This window comes from Halichoeres trimaculatus, unplaced genomic scaffold, assembly GCF_033239565.1.
Source record: "Halichoeres trimaculatus isolate MK-OKI-2021-1 unplaced genomic scaffold, fHalTri1.1 fHalTri1_scaffold_2, whole genome shotgun sequence".
Taxonomy (NCBI): Eukaryota; Metazoa; Chordata; class Actinopteri; order Labriformes; family Labridae; genus Halichoeres; species Halichoeres trimaculatus.
The window spans coordinates 29,945,076-29,970,062 of record NW_027437180.1 but is presented as its reverse complement, the minus strand read 5'-3'; the positions used below and the strand labels follow the sequence as shown (position 1 = coordinate 29,970,062).

The window sequence follows — 24,987 nt, the reverse complement described above, 5'->3', positions numbered from 1 at the left end:
AATCGGATAAAATACATTTTTGTTTAGTTAAAGAGCAGTTACTTTTCAAATGAAAAATTTTCTCTTTAAGAAATAGAATTTTCTGATACAGCATGACAATAAGAGGACTTGCTTTGGTAGCTCCAAATTTTGAAAATATATCTGACACATTTTTTGTGCCTTATACATCTCATCAAATGTTGTGGACCCAAATGGCACCCGTTTTGTAGAATGACCCATTAGTCTCCAAACTCCAGAAAAGAAGCTAGATTTGTTGCTAGTTGCTATTTTGTATAAGAGGTAGCTTGAGGGGTCTGAAAACTTTCTTAATATGGCCTCAGCTCTATTTGAAATACCACTCTTTGATCTTTTTTAAAATTAAACAATTCCTTGAGGCGGAGAAAATTACTTGAGTAATTTTTGTAATCAAGTACCTCGAATCATTCGAGGAATTGTTTCAGCTCTACTCTTTTCCCACTTATTGTCTTCTCTCTGCTGGTGAGGACTCAACAGTGTCAAAACCAGTCATATTGAGGTGAACTCCCAAACAGTGAACTAGATGTTCCCTGACTCTTCTGTGCAGTTTGATTTGAAATGTGTGATCAGGTTACCTCCAGTTTCACTTTTGCTATTTGACCAGAGTGAAAGAATTGAACCAATCAGAATCAGGTTTAGAATGCAGCCATGGTGAGAAGCTGGGTAATAAAAACAGCTAATCCAATGTTGAGGTCTACAGTGGAAAATGCTTGCTGACCCACTGGGTTAAATACAGTCACATAATGAGGTTTTAACTGACCAACCTAGCTCAATTTTAACTACTAGTACTAAATATATATGCTTTTAGGGATTTTTGATCATTCTTGTTCTTTTTTCACTTTCTAAAAGACTTCCTATGTTTATGTCAGAGCTAAATTTATCTATTTTTTTTTTCAGCAGGATGTCTGTGAGGAGTGCAAAGGGAGGACCAGAGAGTAGACCGTCTTCTGCAACCAGGTCAGTGAGATGCACTTAGATAATTAAACAAATGTAACTAAAGGTTTCATCCAGAGGTGAGATTCTGAGCTTTGATAATCTAATTAATTCAGACAAAGCAACAATATGTGGGTTTAACTACCATCAATGCATTATTTTTATACAACTACAACAGAGCATTTCTTGAATATTCCTCCATATATCAAAGTTAAGAGTATGCTCAGCCTGTAAAAGTTCCAGAAATAGATACAAGTTTGTCCCTTTGCTGTTGCCGTCCATTTGCAGTTTATCTACAAGTCAAAAAATTAAAAAAAAAAATCAACCTTGTGAATTTCTATTGCTCATCACTGTAAGAATTATTATTCTCAATTAGAAGGCATTAAGTTCGTTTTAATCTGATTAAATCTCCTTTCTCTCCTAGCTTGTCTCCACGAGGCAGTAGGGGTGCGGCATCTGGCAGATCGCCCGTTTCTGGGAGATTCAAAAACAAGGCTCTTCAGCTCAGCCTCTCCAAGAAATTCTGGTTATTATCATTCTCACTTTTCATCCACATTAATTAGGACAAGGGGCAGTGGGTTGTGTAGATTTGTGGGCCCAATTAGTGTCACTGATCTATACATCTGCTGTAAACAAGTCTAAAGTATTCCAAACTACAGCTCCTAAAAACTTCCCTACATTCTGTCTTTCCTTCTTTTCTTCTGCACTGGCGTCTGATGTAACCCCTGCAGTCAGCCCATAGCACTCAAGCTTAGCAATCATTCAAAGAAGGGACGCCTGGAGTAATCATACAGAGGGCTCTTGTGTGTTTTATTTTAGTACATTAGAAAAAGGGGCAGTACTGAGGTAAAAGCTTGGCTTTGATGACGACAGCTCTAAACATCTGGCACGTAAATGTACACTTCACAGCTCGAAGTCAAAGTCCTCCACAGCCCAGGGAAAGGGCTCTGGAGAGGGGGAAGCTCGCAAGAACACCAAGAGGACCAGCAACAGCTCAGCGGTGGCTGCAGCCTACATCTCGTACCTCAATAAACTCTTTGGACAGGTCAGTTTGATGGGACAGGTTTTCTTTGCCATTAAAATTATCACGCATTTACCCTTTTTTCCCAGCCTAAAGCCTTTGTCAGGAATTGACTGACAGTGCTGCCTCTTCATGAGCAACAAAAGCCAAAAAGATTGTCCATCCAACAAGAGCAACAATTCCTAAGTTCCAATTTGGTGCCAGACCAGACAATTTACCACACAAAAAAAACACTTTTCTTGATATTTGAAATAGCATGCTTTCAGTGAGTGATGGTTTGACTTTTACAAAACGCAAGATTTGGTTTGTTAAGTTGATTTTCAATCAATATAAGGGGGCATAAATTTTACTCCTTTTTCTGATTACTTACTCCCAGTGATTTTGAGCATATTGTTATATTGTAGCACAGTCTGACTCAACAGGCCATTCACATGGTTTGTAGTTCCTGTCATTTAAATGCTTAGTTACATTTGGAAGAAGGTGCACATTGGCTACTGGCTTAAGCCTTTTATGCAGATACCTGGACTATGCAGAGACCTCAATCCCACACAGAAGTATAAACCAGGCTTTTTTGGTATGTGGTGCTTGGTCGTTGACATAAGAGTTAAAAAATATCACGACAATTCCAGGAAATGAAAAACTATGGCGTATGACCCAAAATGCCTCATCAAATACAGTTGCAACTATCATGGGTATCCCTTCAAGAGGTTTTGGAGTACAGGGGAACAAGTCAGATACCTTTTTTTATTTTCTATTTTTTTATTTTCTGAATAAAGAATCAGTCAAAATGGCAAGAGCAAAAGATTTTAACATTGGCTATTCTACAGATACACAACATTTCATCCGAAAATGCTTAAACACAGTGAAAACGCAGCAAAAAAAAAAAGGTGCAAAGTGGAGTATGACATCAGCGTTTCCACAGAAGACACCAGCTTGCTTTTTACATGGCAACGGTGTTGGCAGCGTTTTCAAAAGTTAACTTTTTATGTCGGCTAAAACGCTGTGTCTGTGTAAATGCGAGGCCGAAACACAACAATACTTTTGCGTTTCACCCTTAAACTGTTGTCGTGTAAATTGCCCCTAATTCTATACTATGGTCTGACATAATCCACTCAAACTTATTTCACAAATACATGTACATGTAAATACATGTAGGGTAAGTTGATGGTGATTTCTCCTTACAAAGGAAGTACCGTAGTTTCTGCACTATAAGGCGCTTTGTAGTATTAGGTGCACCTTCAATGAATGGCCTATTTGAAAACTTTTTATCATATATAGGGCTCACCGCATTTAAGGAGCATAGAATAGAAGCTATAGTAGTGGCTGGGGTTGCGTTATGCATCCACTAGATGGAGCTACGCTAAAGAGAATGCCAACAAAACAGTCAAATAAGTCAGTCAAACTCAGGCTACATCCACACGGAGCCGCACATTTTCCAATCCAACTATTTTCTGTGCCATTTTCCAAAAAAGTGCGCTGTAAAGAAGAAGCCGTTTTAGCCGTCCACAAAAGCCGTCTCCAGAGATCAGTTCACATGCCAGACCTTTGGGGGGCTGTATTGCTCTAACAATAAAAAAGAGAAGAGCCTGTGAGCTAACGTTAGCACTTACCAGAATTCCTCTTTACCAGTTCTTACCGCTGTTACTTGGGCGACCCCTGTCTACGGTAGCCATGATTAATCAATACTGATCCATATATAAGGCGCAACGGATTATAGGGCGCACTGTCGGCTTTTGAGAAAGTTTTTGGCTTTTAGGTGCGCCTTATAGTGCGGAAAATATGGTAAATGCAGCTCAGATTTGCAAATAAAGATGCACTGATTTGACAAGGTGTCAAAGCCATGAAGGGGATGGTGAAATTTCTAGTGGACTGTGCATCATGACTTCCTGGAGAAGCTGCAGTCACTCACATTGTAAAAAGTCTTATGAAGTGTGTTAAAACGGTAAACTTCCTTTGTACTGGAGTGTGTTACAGCACTGAGTGATCTAAGACAACTAAAGGTGCAGTTTTCTCATTCTTTCTACAAAAGAAACAGCATCAGGAGCAGGTGTCAGGAAACAGCGTCTAATAAAAAGCAGCTGTGCCAGCTGATTGTCTCAATTAGGCAGATGATGTCACAGGCTTTACTGCGTGTAAGATCAACACTAATAAACACCCAATGATCTCGTGTCATGTTAACTGACACTGACTCATCTATCCACCCCTGAGAAACTGAGAAAAACATCAGCATCAGCTTTTTTAGCAAGCGTGACAGAGTGACATACATTCAAGTGAGAAATGTCTCTGGCAGTCATTTTGACTCTGAACAAAGAAGCGAATCAGTGCCAATCACTCAGACATGGAAGTCTGCTACTTGTTTGGTTCCATATGTCAGCCGTTGATACACACAACACTTTACTTCAAGTGCAAAAAAAAAACATAATCATGACCATTTCTTTCAATAACAGAGGAACATCATTCTGTTTTTATAGCACAAGTTGTTGTGCCACAGGCTTGCTGAGAGTGATGATGTGCTCACTAAATTTCTCGCACAGTGGAGGGAGTTACTTGGGTGGACAAGGGTTGGCAAAGAAAACACGTCTCAGTGAAGTTTAAGCACCAATGTGAGGGGGTTCATAGTATTGACATGACTTGTAAATTCCACAGTCTTGATCCTTCCTCGCAAGTTGCAATACTCCCCTGACCCAGCGATAAAGGGCTCTACATTATCTCCAGCAGGTGGTCATAACATTGATTGGTGCAGGTCAGAGTGGAAAAACTTGATCCCCAGCAACGTGAAGCTAAAGACTTTGCATCCTCTTACGAAGTGTCAGACAGTAGGTTTAGAAGATGATGTGCAAATCTAATCCGTGTAAATGTGTTTGAGCTTTTGAAGTGTTTGTGCCTTTATCTTTATTATCTTGTGCTCTGATGAAAGAAAAATCTTGATTGAAAATAAATAAACTGATTAATCCATTGCTCCCTGTTACTATTTTGACTTGTAATGCCACTTTTCATAACATTGTTTTCTTTTAATCAAGAAAAACTGAGCAGAGTCGGTTATGTGATTGGCTTGGTTCATTAAATCAGACCAAAAAACAGTTGATTGAAATTCTGCAAAAACAAACTGCCGGATATATTTGTGAGAGCACATTTTAAAAACAAGTTGGTTTTTAGATTCTATTTGCAGTGCTGTGAAAAAGGCATTTCCCCCTTACAGATTTCATCTATTTTACACATTTGTCATGCTCAAATCTTTGAGACTACAGACACATGAAGACCATTATTACTATTATTAAAATAACATCATACCAACAGTCAACACCTGATGGTGGCAGTGTGATGGTCTGAGGCTGCTTTGCTGCTTCAGGACCTGGATGACTGGCTGTAATTGATGGAACCATGAATTCTGCTCTCTGCCAGAAAATCCTGCAGGAGAATGTTCAGCGATCAGTTTGTGGCCTTGACCTCAAGCCCTCCAGGGTTAAGCAGCAGCATCAAGCAGCAACCTCCGGTCCAAGAATAGGCGACAATGCGGAAGTGCTAAAATCTGCTGTTTCTCGAGTGGCCACTTGAGGCTGGCTCTGGGAGTCACATACACACCAAACCAGTGGCGACTGCTGGTCAGTTAAGGAGGGGAAGCTCATTTTTTTTTCCGGCCTACATCATAAATTTGTTTATTTATTTAAACATAAATTCTACCCTCCGTTCCTTTTCAAGAAAATGATCTGTGACCAACCAGGTGTTTTTTCCAGGGATTTTACCAGAGTTCTCTCAATGGCCAACAGAGCTAGACTGCTTAAACGGCCTTGGCCCATTGTGTTGCCGGTGTAAGACTTGAGCCGCTTTTAACAGGAGAAGCTCCTCTCTACAGAAGACGCTCCGGTGGAGGGTTATACGTCAAGGTCGCTGACTGACTTATTTCACTGTCAATCAAAAAGGGGTTCGGCCTCAGACAGAACATCCAATCAACATGCAGAAGCCGAGCGTCTGGCCACTGCTTAGTAGACCCCCAGAGACGCTGAGCATCCAACTGTGTTAGGGCCCTGAGACGCTGCGGGATGAGTGAGAAGGAGGTCGAGCCAGTTACCTGTGATAGGTAGCTGATTCTGAACAAAAGATGAAGGGATTCTAGTGCATATTTTGTCAATGGAATGTACACACAGCAGTATATATTACTTTTTTGGGGGACATTTTAGGGGAAGCTGAGCTTCCCTTGCAGTCTTAGAGCAATCGCCACTGCACGAAGCCAAAAAATTGCCTTTTTTTAAAGCAGAAATTAACCTATCTACAGCCTGGTTCAAAAAATGTCTCCTTTCTGAATTGCTAATTTTACTATCAGCGCACACTCTACGGGGGTTGATTTTTTTCTTACTCAGCAGTTCAGAGGATATTAAGATGTACTGCAAGCTCGCTCAATCAGAGACACAGCTTAGGTGCCTTATAGCTGTACGCAAAGCCCTTGCCACTTCCAAAATGGCCACGATAGCCAATTTGCTTCATTTTCATTCTGTTTCAGAAACAGACGGGTAATGTTGAGGAGACTACGTCCGTTAGTCATATGTCTTTGAGCAGGACCAAGATATAATGCATACCAGCAAGTCTTCCCCTGAATAGCCCAAAAAGTAAATAAAAAATTTTGGAAATCTGGACTTAAATCTGATTCAGATGTTTTGGCATGACTTTCAAAAAGCTTTTTGCGCTCAAAAACCCTCCAATATGGTTGAAGAAGAGTTGGTCAAGGTTATGTTACAAGGATGTGAAAGACTCACTGAAAGTTACTGCCAACGCTTTGATTTAAGCTGTTGCTGCCAAGGGAGGCACAACCAGTTATTAAGTTTACGAAGCACTTTCTTTGTCACACAGGGCCAGGATGGGTTGGATAGCTTTTTCCCCTAAGAGATTAATAATCATTTTAAAAATGAATTTTGTATTCATTCAGGTCAACTTTGTCAGATATTAAAATTTGTTTAATGATCTGTACTGATGTACTTCAGTGTTAAAAATGCAGAAAACAGGAGAGTTTTATAAGGGGGTAAATACTTTTTCACAGCACATTATTATATATAAATATCACATTTTTCTTACAGTTGACTTAATATGGAACACAAGGTCATAGGGATATAAGAGAGGTAGTTAAAAGGGTCTGACAGTGAAAAGGTCGATAAAGTGCAGGTTGATAAACTGAGTCGCAGCTGAAAGAAATAGCTCTACACTAGCTTTAAGGTCTCACAGAGTGGAGTAAGAAAATGGATCCATTTGTTCAGCAAATGCTAAGTGGTAGCTATTGATTGAAAATCCGAACACTGGTTGGGGCTGATTGCACTGAACCATGACTATCCGAACTATCTGGGTATTGTTGTGACAATGAATGTTCACATTTAATATCATTACCTTGCTCTGTAGTCATTCAAACATCAAACGATCTAAGTTAGAGCACCAGTGGCTAGCTAATCCACTAGATCTGATAAAAAGTAACTTATTATAAATACAGCTGAAAGATGCCTGGACACTGGGCTTATTTATTTAAATATTTATTTATTTGTATCATTTTTCACTGTACTGTAGATGCATCTAAGATCAATAAGTCAGTGAAGTTGTGCACCAAAGTTTCCACAGATTGGTGTTTGGTGTGGATGTTTGAGTGAGTGGGAAACAGGATGAATGAATTGGCTTCATAATTGTGCATTGTATGGAGAAAATGGACATGGACCAAATCCAGGATGTTAATGAGACTGACTGAATAGCAAATGCCCATTAAAATAATTGGTGCAAGATGGATGGTAATAGCAATGTTTTATTCTGTGTTTAACTGAAATTTGAAAGCTAAAGCACCATATACAGGATGTCATACTTATGAATTCACTGACAGTGCAACAGCTATCGTTATTTTTCACATTGGGTGCATTAGAAAACACCTAAAAATAATCAACCTTTATAACAGACATTGTTCTGTTGCATATTTACACTGGCTTATTGTGTAAACAGAAAACAATTCTCATCCTTCATTCAAAATGTGTTTGGTTTTAATAATAACTTGTATAATAATATCATTTTGGGGAACAGGTTTGTTTATTATGGAATGGGTATGAAAACATTCAGTTACTACAAGAGAAGTATATGTTCCCTTGGTTTAAACATAGGTTTGTTAAGCAGCATAACTCTTCAAGACACACAGTTTGCATTATTAACATAGCACTTTGTTATCACACAGTGTTCTCACTGGGGTTATCGGTTGACTGTAACTTTATTTTACTGATACTTTTCTTCTGAGAATCATAATTAAAAAAAAAATTTCCATAAAAAGTATTCAGGCTGCATAAACTGAAAGACAAAAACTGAACATTTAGGCTGGAAAAAATTCAGATTCCTTCAACTTCTAAACAAAAATGTTGCTCCTTGACCAGAGGGTGGTGCTAAAATGACCAATTTCCAATTTTATGAAAATCAGCTTAGCTTTAACTTTACGTTCCTTCATAAGTTTTATGTCCACCACAAACATTTCTATAAAAATGTCAGTCTATTTGAAATTTCTCTAAATGTTTCATGCAGATTGTCTCAAAACCTTGTCCTGATCTTAAATCTTGATCTCTATTGTCTCATGTCAATGAGTCAGTGATACAATGAGCAAGAAGCTGGGCCCAGCTCCAGTCGTCATGAGGGTTGTTAAGCAAGGCACTAAGAACCTAATGCTCCCAGTGATACACTTAATGTTGTTTGAAAGGATCTGAATGGGCTTAGATTGGAATGGGATTGACTGTTTCATCCTTGTTTAAATGTGGTCAAGTTGAGTTCACCAGCTGCTTACTGGACCGAGGTTGCCAATTGTAAGACAGAACATTTGTTCCTCTGGAAAGTTGTTTTGTTAAAAACATATTAGCAGACACACTTAAGACTCAGATAGTGTTAAATTCAAGACCACAATGGATTTCATTTAAAAAACAGGCTTTTGTCTTCCGTAAAATAAATCGCATCTAGATACCTACAACCTGCCTGGACCCTTTTAAAATGCCTGCAGCTTTAATTTGACTGTTATTATATCATATGAAAAGATCATTTTAATCACTGAACTGATACAGGACCTTGTAAGACCTAATTACAAAGCAGAGCCTGAAGCTTTGCTATAAATGCTTTCATTACAGGAGAGAGACTTACTAAAAACCCAAAGATAACTGAGAGATATACACCAGGGGGGGAAGAAGTGTGTCTATGAACTTTTTAATGATATTCCTTCACCAGGTTTTTAATAACTATCAAGACCGTCTCATTGTTTTTGAGTAATTTATGGGGAGTGAAAAGCAGTGACCTTGGGCTGAGATGTACTCCTGCTTCTACACGTATCCCTGAGTTAAAACCACACCTGCCAGTACAGATCTGGCTCATTTTACTGCACCCTGGTGTAAATTTATGAGTATCCAGGTGCAGACTTTGCACCATGTCCACGGGATAGACGACACCCTGTTTTGGTTGCTGCCCTGACACTAAGGCAGGAAGACCGTCCATCCTGCAGCGGTACTAATCCCCGCCTCGACACAAGTATTAATAACCCCCTCAGCAAGGTTCACTGTCAGCCTTCATTACGTCCAAAAGGAGAAGAAGAAGCCGGGAGAGACATATAGCCCAAGAAAACAATTGATGCATTTACATGTCAGACAGGGAGATGCATGGATGTGGAGTTTAAAGGTCTGGACCCCACACTGACCAACATACATACAGTCACTGTGAGATTAAGCATCTTATATTTTACATGTTTGTCATGATATATGTCCATGCGTCATACTTACAAAACAGCAGGGTGCCCAATTGGCCATGTGAAGGCAGACAGAATGAAATTAACTGTTAATGGGCTTGTTCGGATGGATGACTTGAAGGTCTGCATGCTATGCTGTCTAATCCTTTCTGGATGAAAAAAAATCCAATTAATGTTTTGACCTTGCATCATAAATATGTCCTTGTAGGCATCAGGATCCTGTTCAGGGTAAACAGCAGCTTAGAAACAGCTTTTTGTTACGCTGCCACTTTAAAAGTAACACTAAAACTGAAGAGGTTTGTATAAATCAGAAGTGTTTCAGCGGATGAGGCAGACGGCACGTAAAACTGAGATAACTCTTGATTCAACTGGGTCCTGGCATCGAGTCTGTGTTGCAGCTCTGTTGGCAATATCATACAGTGCATAATCATTTGAACGCCTGCCACACCGAGCAGCTTCCAAATAAACCCCAGGGCTTCTCCTTTTTCCTCAAGTCATTGTGCTCTTGAGCAGGATGACCTTGTGTGATTTCTGTATTAACCACCCTCAGTGCCAACACGTATTAGGAGGAAATTTCACACTTTGCTTGGATTGGTGGTCCAATGTTGCACTGATTTTCCTTGTCATGCCTCTTCTGATTGATACAAGCACTACTGAAGATAAAAAAATCCCTTTCTCTCATATAAAAAAGTAAAAAGTTATCAAGGGACACTTGCTAAAGAGCAACTTGTTAAAATTTTCAAAGCTTAAAGGTAGGGTCTGCAAAAATTTCCGTTACTTGTTAGTAAGCACAACACTCAAACTGGACTCCTCTTCTTTGGATCAGAGCCGGCGGCAGAGCACACCCACTGCCACCTGATGACCACGTAAACACGCTCACTGGCCCAGCAATCCAGCGACCAGTATAACATTTCTAGGCAGGAGGGACTCGAGACCAATACGCATGACTTGGCATGTTAGCACAAGCTAATCCTGTGTATTCGACGCATACCTGGCTAGCAAAAAGCCAACTCATGGAACTCTTCATCCCATGCTGCCCTCAAAGTGCCCAGAAGTAGGTGAAAGTCAGGCCAAGCTTCACCTTCGTTTAAGAAATAGCTTTTATCTATTTGGCGTTTTGTTTCACTCTGGTTGTGATTTTCTTCCTCTGTGCTACGTCCACTATCGTAGCCACTCTGATTAGCTTCAACTCACTAATTAACATGCAAACTGGCTGCTCTGTGATTGGCTGATGAATCTATGCTTACTCTCCACCAAAACATCAACATACAGGCTGAGGAGGGGGTTGAGGCATACACAGGCACAGACACTGACATTCTACTTTTTAGAAAAATCCCCTGCAGACTCTGCCTTTAAACTAGGATAAGAATTCAAATTTGACTTCCAGCATGAAGTTAGCCACAGAGAGAAATCCTCTGCAAAAATGTTCACCGAACCCCTCCTGAAATAGTAATTTGAATCCTCAAGATGCAAAAAATAGGTGCTGTATGGAACCATGGGCGTGATATGAGGCCAAAAGGTCAGAAATACAGAGGTTTCTTTTAGAAGCACTGGATAGACAGTAAACTCAGGATCTTGAAATCAAGCGCTCCTTCATAACTGGTTTCAAGACAGAGCATCTGGATTTTTTAGTCATATAAGAAAGTTTATCCCACCTAAAATCTCATGTATCAGAACAGCTTGGGAGTTTTACCAAGAAGGGGAAATAACTGATGAGATATAAGAGCAAATAGTTATTTCTTGGCTGTAGAAAAGCCACTAAACGTTGCCTGCCACACGCCTTTTCAACTGGGATGCAAACACAAAGAGATGACATGAGGAATCTTGTGAATCTTCCAAGCAGCATCCTCCACTCTAAGAACATGAGACAATGCAAGTGCTTAAATCTGCTGTTTCGAGTGTCCGCTTGAGGCTGGCTCCAAAAGTACTGGTATTCACATACACACCAAGCCAAAAAAAGAGGTTTTCAAAGCAGAAATGAACCTGTTTACAGCCTGGTTCACAAAACGTCTCCTGTCTGGATTGCTAAGTTTCTTATCCGCACACATTGTGAGGGGGATGATTTTTTTTCTAACTCAGCAGTTTAGGGGATATTAAGATTGTGAGGTCGCCCAATCAGAGGCACAGCTCAGGTTACTGGACTGACGGGCGCCCTATAGCTTTACGCAAAGCCCTTTCCACTTCCAATATGGCTGTGATAGACGATTTGCTTCATTTTCCGTTTCAGAAACAGACGGGTGACGTCGGGGAGACGACGTCCATGTTTTATACATTCTATGGGCTCTTCACATTTTGACACCATTGGTCTAGAGGATGGAGAAACAGTAACCTGACACGCCAGACAGACAGTTTCATATATTCGCCATGGAATTATTTCACAAGTCCATCTGGGTAGCAGCTGTTCCGATTTGTTTTCAGAGGCGGGAATTTAAAAAAAATCTGCAGCTGGTGATTGGACGACCGTTCTGATTAACACACTCACCACGGACCAATCCACATCAAGCCACGGTATGACGTAGCTTATGTGAGCCGAAGCTTCTAAGAAACAATAGATGAACAACTACTGAATCACGAGAAACAGCTGTGAAAAAGGCGTTAGACGACAGCTTCCGTTTTTAAAAATTTAACTTAAGAATCAAAGGAACGTTGACGAGTACGAAAGTCTGCTAACGTCACGTCTGCTGACGTCACGTCTGCTCCCACAGCTCCCGCCTCTCTTCCCTGATTGGGCCAGTTAGAATTTAGCCAAGTGAAATCGTTGGTCATTGGAGCCTGGCAAGATGAACCTGCAGGAGTTCAGAAACTGAATCAGGCAGGTCCATCTGCTCTGCAAGGTTAGAGAAACAGGTGCATGTGGGCAAACCACCCAACCAGAGTAATATAAGGGCAAAAGACGTGGACGTTAGCTTGAAAGGAGCATCCATGGCAGCAGTGCTCAAGCTAATGTGACATCAATCATCTGCAGACTAAGATCAGATGTTTAGAAATTCCAGCAGTTAGCAATTTAGAAATACAGTTTGAACAAATGTGGGTACATCACCCTTTTTTATCTCCAAAAAAATCCCATTCATTTGGATTACAAAGTCTGAATTCAAAAGATTGCCATTTCCCAGGGATACAGTGGATTTGTTTCTCCCATCATTGTCATAATCTGTTAATGCATGCATGAAAAATGAAGAGAAAAAGAAGCCTGTAAGCAAATCTGTGTACAGTACACTTCTTGCTGGCAGAGCTTTCTTAGGCCTACATGTCAGTCTTGTTTCTTTGAACTTATAGATTTCCCGGGGCTTTGGCTTCTTTGTGCTAAGTGATATCTCCATATGTCAAGCTTAGCTGCTCTATAGCAGGCTGACTGAGTTTGCATGTTTCTTGCTTCCCTTGGGGATGGGATGTTTCTGGGAAAGTGTTGCACACTGTAGTAAGCCCTTGAGTGGAGATGTAGCTGGCATGAGAGAGATTTTTGAGAAGGCATTTCGCTTTCGACACACTTTCTCACTGCTTTTATAGGATGATTTATTTCAACATCTATTACCTCACATATGCAAATTCAAACATGTTCTAGGTCATGCTAATTAGACAATTGTTTCAAGGACTGATGCATGTAATATGGATGCTTTTGTGTGCTCTGCAGAGGGAACAGCTATGAGCAGCGTACTGTGAGATGGATCCTAAATCTCTAAATTCTACTATATCTCTGAAAATTAATTTCTTGCTGAAGGGCTTGCTTTGCATTTGATGACCAAATAACAACTTTCTATCAAAGAGTTCTGTCAGCTACCACTTGGCTTTTTAATGATTTTATTATTTTAATTTCTAAGCATGCCTCATTTTCACGACACAACGTTGCCTTTCATGACTGTCAGAGTAGAGGTTTTGTTCCTAGCTCTTACCGCTGCCTTAACTTTCCTGAAAACACTTGAAAATAAGAAGGGAAGAGGAAGAGAAAGAAGGAGCTCTCACCCTGTGCAAATGTCAAAACAAGGCTGAGAATACTGAGTGCTCACACACAAGGCTGTATGCAAATGATGGGTCTTGTGTCTTTGCAGGCATTGGTGTGTGTATCTGTGTCTCGGTTTACATCCATTTGTGCTTCTAACGGTGCAAGGTTTATGCAGCTAACTGACACGCGGCAGTGGGTGGTGTGTATGCACACATACTGCTGCGTTTCCCTCAGGATGCTGCAGATGCAGAGCATGGATGTGTGTGTGTTCAGAAGGGAGTGTGTGCTATTGTGTCATCTTGCAAATTAGAGAGACATGTCACTGGGTGAAATCCCATCAGGGTTGACTGTCAGCATGCAGCAGTGCTGACATGATATGCATGTAATTCTAATTCAGGAATCAAAAAACAGATCATCACTGGGGTAGTTCTCAGGAGGATCTACAGTTTAAAAGCAACATTGATTTTACATCCTGTCTGTCCTCAATGTTGTGTAATTATGACCACTCTTTCTTTTGTTTTGCTTTACGAAGGAGCGAGATCTGATGCCAGGGGAGTTGGATGGTAAGGTGTTGTTGCTTTCAGTGTTTTTTGAAGTTAAAGTGCAAAACTTATTGGAAAATAGTGATTCATACACAGCTTCATCAATCGTGTTGATGATTTCTCCCATTAGGCTTGCAGCTCTTCATGACTCATGTCAGACATCAATGTTTTTTTCAGGCTGCATTGAAATGTTGTTTACCAGTGACTCAGAGCTATAAAATCAATTTAACTACATTCCTCTCTGTCCTTAGGAGCTGGCTTTGGTTCTCTCTGCTGGATTAAACAAAGTTTGTTGAAAGTATAACTATCAGTTTCTGTACACAGTGCGTGTTTTTGTGTGTTTGACTGTTGAGGGGGTAAAATCCTGTACCCGACCTAACGATTTGCTGTGATCTGTTTGTGTCTCTGTCAGAGCTGCAAGAGGCCTTTAAGGAATTTGACTATGATGCAGACGGCTACATTCATTACAAAGACATCGCAGACTGCATGAGGACCATGGGCTACATGCCAACAGAGATGGAGCTCATCGAGATCATCCAGCAAATCAAGATGAGATGTGTGTATTTATCATTCTGCTTATGCGTTTGTGTGTATTTATGCGTTCCCCCTGTGATTACAGGCGTGTATGCATGATTGATGGGACTTTTTGAAGAGAGGCGTGAATGTTTGAGTAATTGGCTTTTGTGGTTTGCACAAACATGTGCTGGTGTACAAGCACAATTCCATGTGGAGCCGATGTTTGTCTTTGAAGTTGGGGACATTGGAGGTATTTTAGTGGACTGATTAATGGGCTCTCATGCTGCAGGTGCAGGGTGTATGGGTGTGAGTCTACATCAGAAACTTTGTGTTTAGCTGGGCTCTAACTTTCCTCCCTCTATTCTTATAGAGGGGGTGTTTGTCTCTGCTTTCTGTTCAGAAACTAACATACAGATCTGTGTGGTCAGTGTGTAGATGGTAAGGTGCATTATTGCGTTGATTCCTCGATTGATGGAAAACTCCTAGAAAGCCTGACAACCTTAAAAAAGAAATTAAAGGAGGAATTCTTTACACCTGTGAAAGCCATATAAGACGTGAACACATAGGGCTCTAATTTTGTAAACCAGGCGCAAGCGCTGGCGCACCTGCCCTGTGCTGGCCTTTGCCGTGCGGACAGAGCGTGACCAGCGCACTTTGCAAGTTTCCTGCAGTGCCAAGAGAGGCGCAGTCAAGGCGCAGAGGAGCGCAGAGGAGCGCAGAGGAGCGCAGAGGAGCGCAGAGGTGCGTGTCCACACCTCCCTCCGCCCAAATGGCAGAGAGGGAGGAGAAAAGCCGTGAGTGGGTTTAACACAGCCAAGCGCTGTTTTCACCAATCAAATGAGCTGGTTTGACTGATCCCCAGCACCACGGAAACAGTGCTGGTAGCGGAGACGGTCAGAGCCGCTGTCCCTGCAGCAGGAGAATGGACAGAGGGGGCTCATCGGAGGACACGAAGTGCGTCACCGTGTGGGCCAGCTCCCGGGACAGATTTTATCTGTTCCTTTGTCATTAACAGGAGTACAAAATGAAGAGACAGTTACACAGCTGGCTTATCCATTCAGAATACTTTTGATCCACCAGTACTCCTGATTTGTCATCGCCAAATAGCAGAACCTTTGGTGATATACTGTATACTCTCCCGGTGTCTCCGCCTCATCCTCCTCACAATAATGTACTCCATCTTTTTAGATCACATTAAAAATAAAGACTAAAACAGAGAAATATGGGAAATCACGGGTAAATCCTGAGTGACATACATTTATTTTGTCTCTTTTTACTTCGTCTTTTCTCTCCCTCTTTTCTTTGTATTAAATTAAATGAGAGAAGCCAGATATTTACTCAGTATCAGATGTTAAGGCTGTTTATTGTTTAATTGTAAGATGTGCATCAAACTTCTAGCTGCCATCAGGTTAACTTTTCATTATGACAAACGGCTTTAATCTGACATCAGATGCGACGGGAAAATTAATATAGATACAAATGTATATGCTGGTTCAGACAGTTACATTAAATAGCGATTACTGTGATTGTTTGGCACAAAATTGTCACTGCGCCAACATGAATCTGCTGACACCTCCCCCTGGTGCGCCGTCAACTCCCCCTGGCGTGCAGTCACACCCATCTCTGCACAGACAGTCTACCAAATTGTCAAATTGGCAGCGCATGGTGGTGCACCACACGAAATTAGCACTGCGCAGGGGGCGCCAGGCTTGTGCCCCCTGCGCTGCGCCACAAAATTAGAGCCCAGCATAGAGTTTAGGTGTAACATCTCTAACACCTTCAATGTGAAGCAACTCAGAGTAGTATGCACCACACATACTGCGAACTTAAAAAATCCAAATAAAATGTTGAATTTTAAACAGCAAATTAGGGCTTACTAGTGTCGGCCAGCTCAATGATGCTTGATAATGCAATGATAAGTTCTGACTGCAAATGGAATGACTGAGAAGTACTTTTCAAAGACATGTAAGGTACCTTACATGTAAGGTACCTTACATGTCCTTTGAGGATAATGGCCTCAAATTAGCAATGCATAAAGTTGTGTTTTCATTTGCTTTGTGGATAAAACTTAGTAATGGGGACTTTGTTTTAAAAGTGGTGGTGGCTGCTGTGCATTTTGTTATATTTTGGTGCCTTAAATTAGAGCAGCCACCAGGGAGTTAGGACTTATGGGGGGTCTCCATTGTTTACAGCTTATGATGCTAATTATTTAAGCCAGGGTAAAAACTCCAACACAATAAAGCTAAAGGCAAAATTTGGATCCAATTTTCCTGTTTAACATTTGATATGCACGTCACAGAATGTTTTATCTCAGAACAAATGCTTTTTCAAGCATTGATTCGATCCAAGTTATTGAATGCAAAATGTATACAACAACTAAAAGACATTTTCAGATCAAAGTCAGCACAGAGAGCCTCTGTGGATTTTCATCATACATCAGCTGTGAACAGATATAGCTCATTGGAAACCCAGAAAAGTTAACTTACTGTATCAATGCAGCGAGTTGAGTCATCTGTGTCTCCCTGGTCTCCCTCGTTTTCATCATAATGTGTCAAATATAGCACGACATCGTGTCCACCACGTTAGTATCCTCAATGCTGGACTTCACAGTTTGTGACTGACTTCGTCCCCGTCCTCGACAACAGGCAAAACTCGGTCTACTGTCGTCAAATTAACACAAAGTAATTGTATTTCTCTAAAACTTGGTCATTTTTAGTATGGAAAGCGTAAGCGTAACCGTTTTGTGCTGAAAAAGGGGATATCAACGAAGTTACAAACCCGCAAAACAAACCACAGCAGCAAAAACTGACGGACGTTAATCAATCACGCACCTGGGGGTGATGACGTCACTTATCATCAACGGTCCTAACCCGGATGAATGTGAAGAGGTTAAAACGGAAATTTAGCGATATTATTTATTTATTTATTTATTTATTTATTTATTTATTTATTTATTTAAAGTGGTGCGGGCTGTTTACTGATTGTTGAGTTAGAAGAAATCGCAAATCTCAAGATTCATTTATTTTTTGGCAGCAAATAACATATATGAAAGTTGAATGAAAAAGTGTTTCCCAATATTACCATTAGTCATACAAGAATAAATCAAAGAGACATATAACGATCACAAAACTATGTCTTCACCATTTTTTTTGTTTATTTTATTTTATTATTTTACTATGATTTTATTTTGTAAGTTTTTTGTATCCTTACTGTATTAATTCTTGGTTGTTCTTGGGGTTGTAATAATAAGATCACAGCCATATGAGTTGTGTGTTATGGGTCCAACAGATTATATCAATGAACTTGTTTTCGTATTTTTTTTATGCGTTAAGTATTGCTAGTATTCTTTCTTGAGAAACTGCACACTTCATAGCCCTATAGCTCAAGGACAAAGGACAACTTACCTAATATTGTACTGACCCCTCACTGAATCAGACTTGGTTTCCAAGTGCATCCCACTGAGGCTCAATTTGACCACGGCCCTTCTTCTATTGTCCATTGTTCTGTGCTCCCGTCCTGATGCATATGCTCATTGTTAGTCCTTTGAGCAGTGGACAGGAGTCAGTAATGGCCATCTGACTAGTCTGCAGTTACATGGCCCCATATACAACAAACTGGACCATTTTTGTAAGTAGGCTACTGCAGACTTGAATACCTCAGAAAGGCTGCAGATTTGGAGCTGCTCTGATTCGGTCATCTTACTACTGTTTGGCTTATGTCAAAGTCATTCACTAAAATGTTCTTTGTGCTGCAATCAAACATAGTCCATCTACTCACTGAGTAGAATAAGGCAGCAACACTCAAGTACAGTTACAATCAGCCAAATATTGAATGTTGGATCCATAGTGTAGTTGTAGGGGAACGAAACAGGATACAGTGAGGGAGCATTTCTCAACTGTGGTCCTCTGGGAGCAGAGAGCAGCTGCCTTCTGTACTTGCTAGCTAATTAGATTCACCGGGGCCCTGGGTGGAGGCTGTCCTGATGAGGTGCTGAGGAGGACAACAACAAGGATCTTGGGAGTCAGGATAATTCTGCTATCCCCAACTGTATCTGATATGCATTATTACAAAGAACGAGACAGCTATTGTTTTTGCCTCCAGATCCTCTTTTAAAATTTTAATGCAGATGCAAAGATAGAGCATCAGAAGTTAGAAGTGGATAATAAATGATGTAAATTATGTTCGAAAGGATGTCTTTTATATTGCCATAGTTATCTTGAGGGAAACTAATAATAAATATTCATTGAATTTTGTAGGGGACATAATTTTATATTTAATGCTGTGTAATGCAAATTATTCATCATCCAAAGCTGTTTTAATTTGACCTGAAAGGTAAAATAGGCTCCAGATATTTCAGCCTTACTCTCTGAAGCATAATCCCTACAGAGCCATTAATACCATGAAAGTCTCCCTTTTTATATAACTCATATTGCCCTATCAATTAAAAAATAATAATAATCTCCTTTTGGGAGAGTTTTGCTACTTCATGATTATACACTGACCCAGTTAAGGCACAGAAATTATTCAAGGCACAATGACAGGAATCCCCCACAGACTGCTGCTCCACAAGGGTAAAGCCAGCCAGCCAAAAAATAAACTGTACCTTGAGGGAAGTATGAAAGTTGTCAAAAATCATAAAATGGATGGTCTTTTACTTCAGATACCAGCAGCTGCAGTTATAACTAAAACATAAAACATGACTGTGAACATTAGTCACACACTTCAGCATCATTAGAGAGGCTTTCATACAAGCAGGGCTGGCAATAGTAGTCTCCAACTTTGCTCGGTATCAGAGCATCGTTTTGATTATACGAACCACAAAACAACCACATGGCATTATTGTAGTCTCCTTTCACATCCATCCAGCCTCAGATAATGAAAACAGGCCGAGCGTTCTGGTCCACACTATCAAATAAGCCGGTCTTTTGTTCAACTAACGACACAGGCCTTCCCAGTGTAGCGTTCTGTTTTGAAAATTACCATGGGGATCAAACTAAAAAGGCCGGCCCTGAGTGGGTTTAGAAAGCATTACAAGCATTACGATATCTGTTTGCATTGTTACGCTCTCAATGCCCCGAGGATGCTCATAAAACTCCTCAAGCTTAGCATTTAGGCAAGAGAGGCCTGATGCATTACTACTACTCAAGCACTGCCTTTGAGTACTGTCTTAATGGGAATTTCTTGCAAATTTCTCTTTCTTCTAGACATGTATCTTCTATGGAAAAAAAGTTCCTTTTATTCCCATATTCATCTGTTAGACTGCCTTGATCACCTAATGGATGGTATTTTATATATATATATATAAAACAAAACAAGAACAGAAATTTGACTGAAATCTTAGATTCATTAAAAAAATCTCTGCTTTCTTGTTCCAATGTTACAATATGTTTCATACCCTGTAAAATGAGAAAAAAAAATCAATGACACACAGTATATTTACAAACGAAAAAAAAGAAAGTGGTGGAGACCAAAACTGAGCTAAAAAAAAATGTAATAATGAGCTACAATTTAATTAATAGGTATCCCCGTTTCCAAAGTAGGTATTAATGACTGCATTTTTTTAAAAAAATGTGCAAAAGAGAACCATTAATGTGTATTTGTGTGCAGGATAAGGTTTTTCCTCCTATTAATTCTAACATTGTGACCACTCTGAGTGTCCAAATGTCTTCTTACACCTTTGATTTTAATGCATATTATAATAAAGATACAGTATGGTATGCATATAACTTAGCATGTATCTTTATGTTTCTCTGCACAGGGGGTGGTCATGTTGACTTTGATGATTTCTGCGCTTTAATGGGACCAAGGATGCTTGCTGAGACGGCTCACATGGTTGGGCTGAAAGAGCTCCGCTGTGCCTTCAAACAGGTAAGAGATCCCCCGCTAGAAAAACTCTTAAGAGGTGTGACTTCAAGCATTTGAAATAGGCCCTAGCATTATGACAGTACTTTGAAGTGTGCAACAAGACCTCTCCCTGGAGAGAGCCAAGAGTGTATGGCTCTTACTTGTAAACAAGTCTAGGGAGGGGGAGTTGATGCTGGATAAGAATTCAGAAAAAGGGTTTCAAGAGGAGAGGCAAGTGTGCATGCTGATGGTACTTTTATAGAGCCATCCGCGTTAAGATATTCTCTATTTGTCTCATTTGTTAATTCAAGGACACTGAGATGTATTTTCCTCGTCTTATCAGTCTGAAGAAAGTCTCCAGGTATTGTGTCGCTCCCTATGATGTCGATACAGTGGCAGGTACACAGGTTCTGAATTGATTGTTGCCCAGAGCAGAGCCTCAGTGTGACGTATTCTCTGACCAAGCAAAACAAATGAGCTGATCATTTTATTTATAAGCACAGCGTCACACACCTGGGTTCATCTGTTTAACACATCACAACATAATGGGTTTGTAATGATTTCTACAACACAGATGACACCGGTAATATGCTCTTAATGATTACAGCTGAAACATCAGTGAGCAATATGCTGCAGGGATTAAGTTATCTTTGTAAACACTGCAGCTGCAAACACTTCCATGGAATAGAATGAAATTGGTGTAAGTTATTAAAGCAGTTCAAATGATGGTTAACAACTTTTAAATATTGTTATAAGCTGTTACAGCAGGCACAGTGTTTTAGAGAGGAAATATCACACTGCACAGTTGTACACATTAAAACGCAACACAGATAGGAGCTATAAAGTTAAATGTGTCAGTTAAATTACCCATCCTTGACTGGTCTTTAATAGCATCATTACAGTGAGCTCTGAACAACATTCCTATCTCCAACTCTTGAAGCTCTTCTTCATGAAAGGCCTTAAAAGTGGACTCCTTGACAAAGTTGTCGAAAGGCTAGGAATGAACACTTTTTGACATTAATTTATGGTAAAAATGAACTTAAACTTAACATATTTTACAAGAAAATTCTTAAACTCCAGATCAACTCTCAAAACACACTAGAGCAAATCTGTCTGTCAGCCCTGTAGTTTCATCTTCCTTCGTTCCTACTTCAGTTATAACACCTCATGAGTCAGCATGGCCCCCGTCTGCACCCTCAAGCTGTTTTTCAGACTTCTATGGACCTCATGCAGCCATGTTGTAACTATATGGTGTGAAACTAAAATTTGTCTGCTGGGTTTGAATTTATTTCTGCATAGCATAAAATCTCCACCTCTTTGCTCATCTGAGTAAATTTATGTAGCTTTCCTCTCTCAGACGCTCTTTTCGTCCCCATCATTTTGTATTCAGTCTCTCCTCATTACCCTCCTCATTAGCCCTGAAACATGGAAAGTTTTCCCTTCCCTGTCTGATGTACCACATGTTTGTGTCTCCACCTCCTCACTCTACCACTGACTGTTCACTTCAAAGTTTGACTGTGATGGCGATGGAAAGATCTCGTTGGATGAATTAAAGGAGGGCATAAAGACCCTCCTCGGGGAGAAGCTGAAGAAAGGTGAGCTGGAGGAGATCCTCACCGACATTGACCTCAACAAAGATGGCAGCATCGACTTTGACGGTGAGCGGTTGGGGTCTTTGGGGGACGTATTTGTAGAAGGGGAGGGGGAATGCACACCAGGCAAGGTGTGCAAGGGCATAAAAACAATTAATAAGAAAACAATGAGAAAGGAGGCTTAGGAGACTGCTACAGTTCTGGGAGTGTAAATTAAAAGAGCTACTTCAACTACAGTGGGGGAAATAATTATTTGATACACTGCAGATTTTGCAAGTTTCCCCACTTACAAAGAATGGAGAAGGCTGTAATTTTTATCCTAGCTACACTCTAGGAATTACAATGGAGAAATGGAATGATCCAGAGGCATTGGAGAAAGTCATGTCGTCTGATGAGACCAAAATAGACATACAATTACTACATAAGCTAGTTAGTAACCATTAGAGAAACAGACAAGGAGCAATTATGATTACACTTTGCTAAATTATATAATTACTCTTAATGCATGGTTAGTTGAAGGTAAAAATAAGCTAGCAAATGAACAGTAATGTATATTTATACATTTGATCTAATATATATTATATTTAAGATTCATCTGGCAGATGGTCTAGTAGAAAGAAATACAGTAAAATTCTGTGTTTTTTAATTTGTGATGAGGACTATAAGGGATAGTAGTGACAGCTAGAGCCAATTATCAGTGTATGAACATGTTTGATCATGGCAGAGGTTTCAGTGAATGGGTTTCTGATACCCACTTGACGTAAAACTGGGAACCAAGAAGGCTAGTGTAAGCTACAAAGGACAAAGCAGATGAAGCTTATTGGTGTAAGGTCAGGATGAAGAGGACAGGTAGAGAACACAAGAAAGAAATCAGGTGGGAAAAGGGGTGAAATGTGAAGAGAGGGATGGTTAAGTGATAGTGGGTTTGGTTGGAGGGGCCAATCCAATCTAATCAGCAGTGCATTAAGCCAATCAATGACCACGCCTGGACACCTGTCACATGTCACACAAAGAACAAAGAACACAAATGGTGGTGGACAGCTCAAGGACTTCTGCAGAAATGCCATTACTGCATCCACGTGTACCTCCCAAGTCATACAATAGAGCACACACATACACACATATGTGCATACACACAAGCACCAATGTTTGGGCATGATAAACACCACATGCAGCAAGTGCAATTATAGAGTACAGAGCACGGATGGCGCTCAAGGTGTGATCCTGTTTGTCTTGCCTCAGTATTCTGATCAATGATAATTATTGGGAACACACAAATGAAGAGGCGTGACGGTCTCATGAGGGATCAATAACCAGGTTCTCCTAATCATCACCAATCAGCCCCCAGGGCAGAGTTTGAGTGTACTGTAGCCTGTGTCCAGTTAAGCCACGTGTGCAGAAAATAGGCCGTCGGCAGCAGAGACAGGATCAATGAATTCACAGGTGACGGGTCAATCTCAGGTGTAAGGACTACTCAGCCTGAGCCGCTGTTCTGTTTGGTTGTAATTCTTTTTATAGAAAATGATTAAAGAAGTACAAGTGGAGATAATGTTAGTGGGTTAATCTGGAATTAAGCTGTAGTATCGTCAATCAATGGTTTCTCACCTACAATCAGGCACCTTTCGAAGCAGAGCGCTTTAGGAAGTCAATGGAAGACATGATTGATTGGATGGATTCAGTGAAACCTGCCAGGAGCTATCAGGTGCTGGGTTTCATACACTGCAAACGTCAATAGTTGTTGTGATTGACAAGTGAATCTGAAGTATTGGGTACAGCACACTGACAGGGACGGGGATCAAATCATTGAGCCAGGAATCATGTTTATACATGAGCTGTTTACCAGTCCACCTTTTTTTAACTTAGAAAAAAAAACAGACCCTGTTGAAAATTTATCTCATATTCATTCAAAATCTTTTGACTTTTTGAAACATGTGAACTTTTTTCTGATGAGCTGTAGTACTTTCCAGTACGTTGTCTTTATCATGTGCTGTCCTTTGATATTATTAAACCGTCATTAGCTCTTATCAGAGGTTCTTCTGCTGTCTCTGTCTCCCTCTGCAGAGTTTGTTATGATGCTTTCTGCACGGTGACCTCTGATGGAAGAAGATTGGGCACACAGCACAGCTCACCAGCGCTTTCCTCTGACTGCTGTTTACCGCTGTTACGCAGGCCACATTGAAAAATAAAAGAAAGTAAACGATCAAAATAAAGACATGTTTTGATGTGTCTGAATATCAAAAGTTGTGACGGATTGTAGTTAAGCGCAGATTGTTGAGGGTGTGTTATGAAACAGAATGATGTTGACAATAACAATGTGCTACTGTCGCCCCCTTGTGGTCAAGGGTGATGATACTCTAGTTATACAAGTTTTGTATTTTCAATGCTCTTTGTGGGTTCGTATCCAGGTCTGTAAAGATAAGGTCTCTTAAAAAATCATTTTTACCTTTAGATATGTGAGTATGAGGATGTGTAAACATACTCCCTTCTATCATTATGGACACACATTTTCACTGTCACAGTAGTAAAAGTTTGCTTTTAAGTCTGGTGTAACTTGAAATTTCCCTCTAATGTGAAGAAGGTTAAGTTTAATTAGATAAAAATGACAAATGTTGACAGTCACTGTTAAAAATACTAAATCTTATATGATGAAGGATTACTTTTCACTTGGCACAAAATAAACATACAACACCATAAAGGAGTTTGATTTCATTTAAAGGCATGTGATGTTTGCGTGTACTGCACCAAATAAGTCATCCAATAATTTTGTAAAACAGAACACGTAGAGGTAGAATTGAAAAAAGAAGTGCATTTATTATTCAAATTGATAACTTAAAACATTGAGCAAAAAAAAAGAA

At 40.2% G+C, this 24,987-nt stretch overlaps 2 protein-coding genes across 2 annotated transcripts in view; one reads left to right on the top strand and one right to left on the bottom strand.

Moving 5' to 3' along the window:
- doc2g (double C2-like domains, gamma) overlaps window positions 1–17,530 on the bottom strand; it is a 98,396-nt gene extending 80,866 nt beyond the window's left edge. Inside the window, exon 1 of the mRNA XM_074688775.1 lies at window positions 17,183–17,530. The gene's annotated coding sequence lies outside the window, so the exon portion shown is untranslated. The remainder of the gene's footprint in view (window positions 1–17,182) is intronic.
- cabp4 (calcium binding protein 4) lies at window positions 917–24,317 on the top strand. The gene is made up of 8 exons (XM_074688788.1): window positions 917–972; window positions 1,373–1,474; window positions 1,858–1,993; window positions 14,171–14,201; window positions 14,593–14,736; window positions 20,455–20,564; window positions 22,051–22,198; window positions 24,194–24,317. Exons 1-8 carry the CDS (start codon window positions 917–919, stop codon window positions 24,220–24,222), a joined length of 756 nt encoding a protein of 251 aa, XP_074544889.1. The 3' UTR covers window positions 24,223–24,317.
- The last annotated feature ends 670 nt before the right edge of the window (window positions 24,318–24,987 follow it).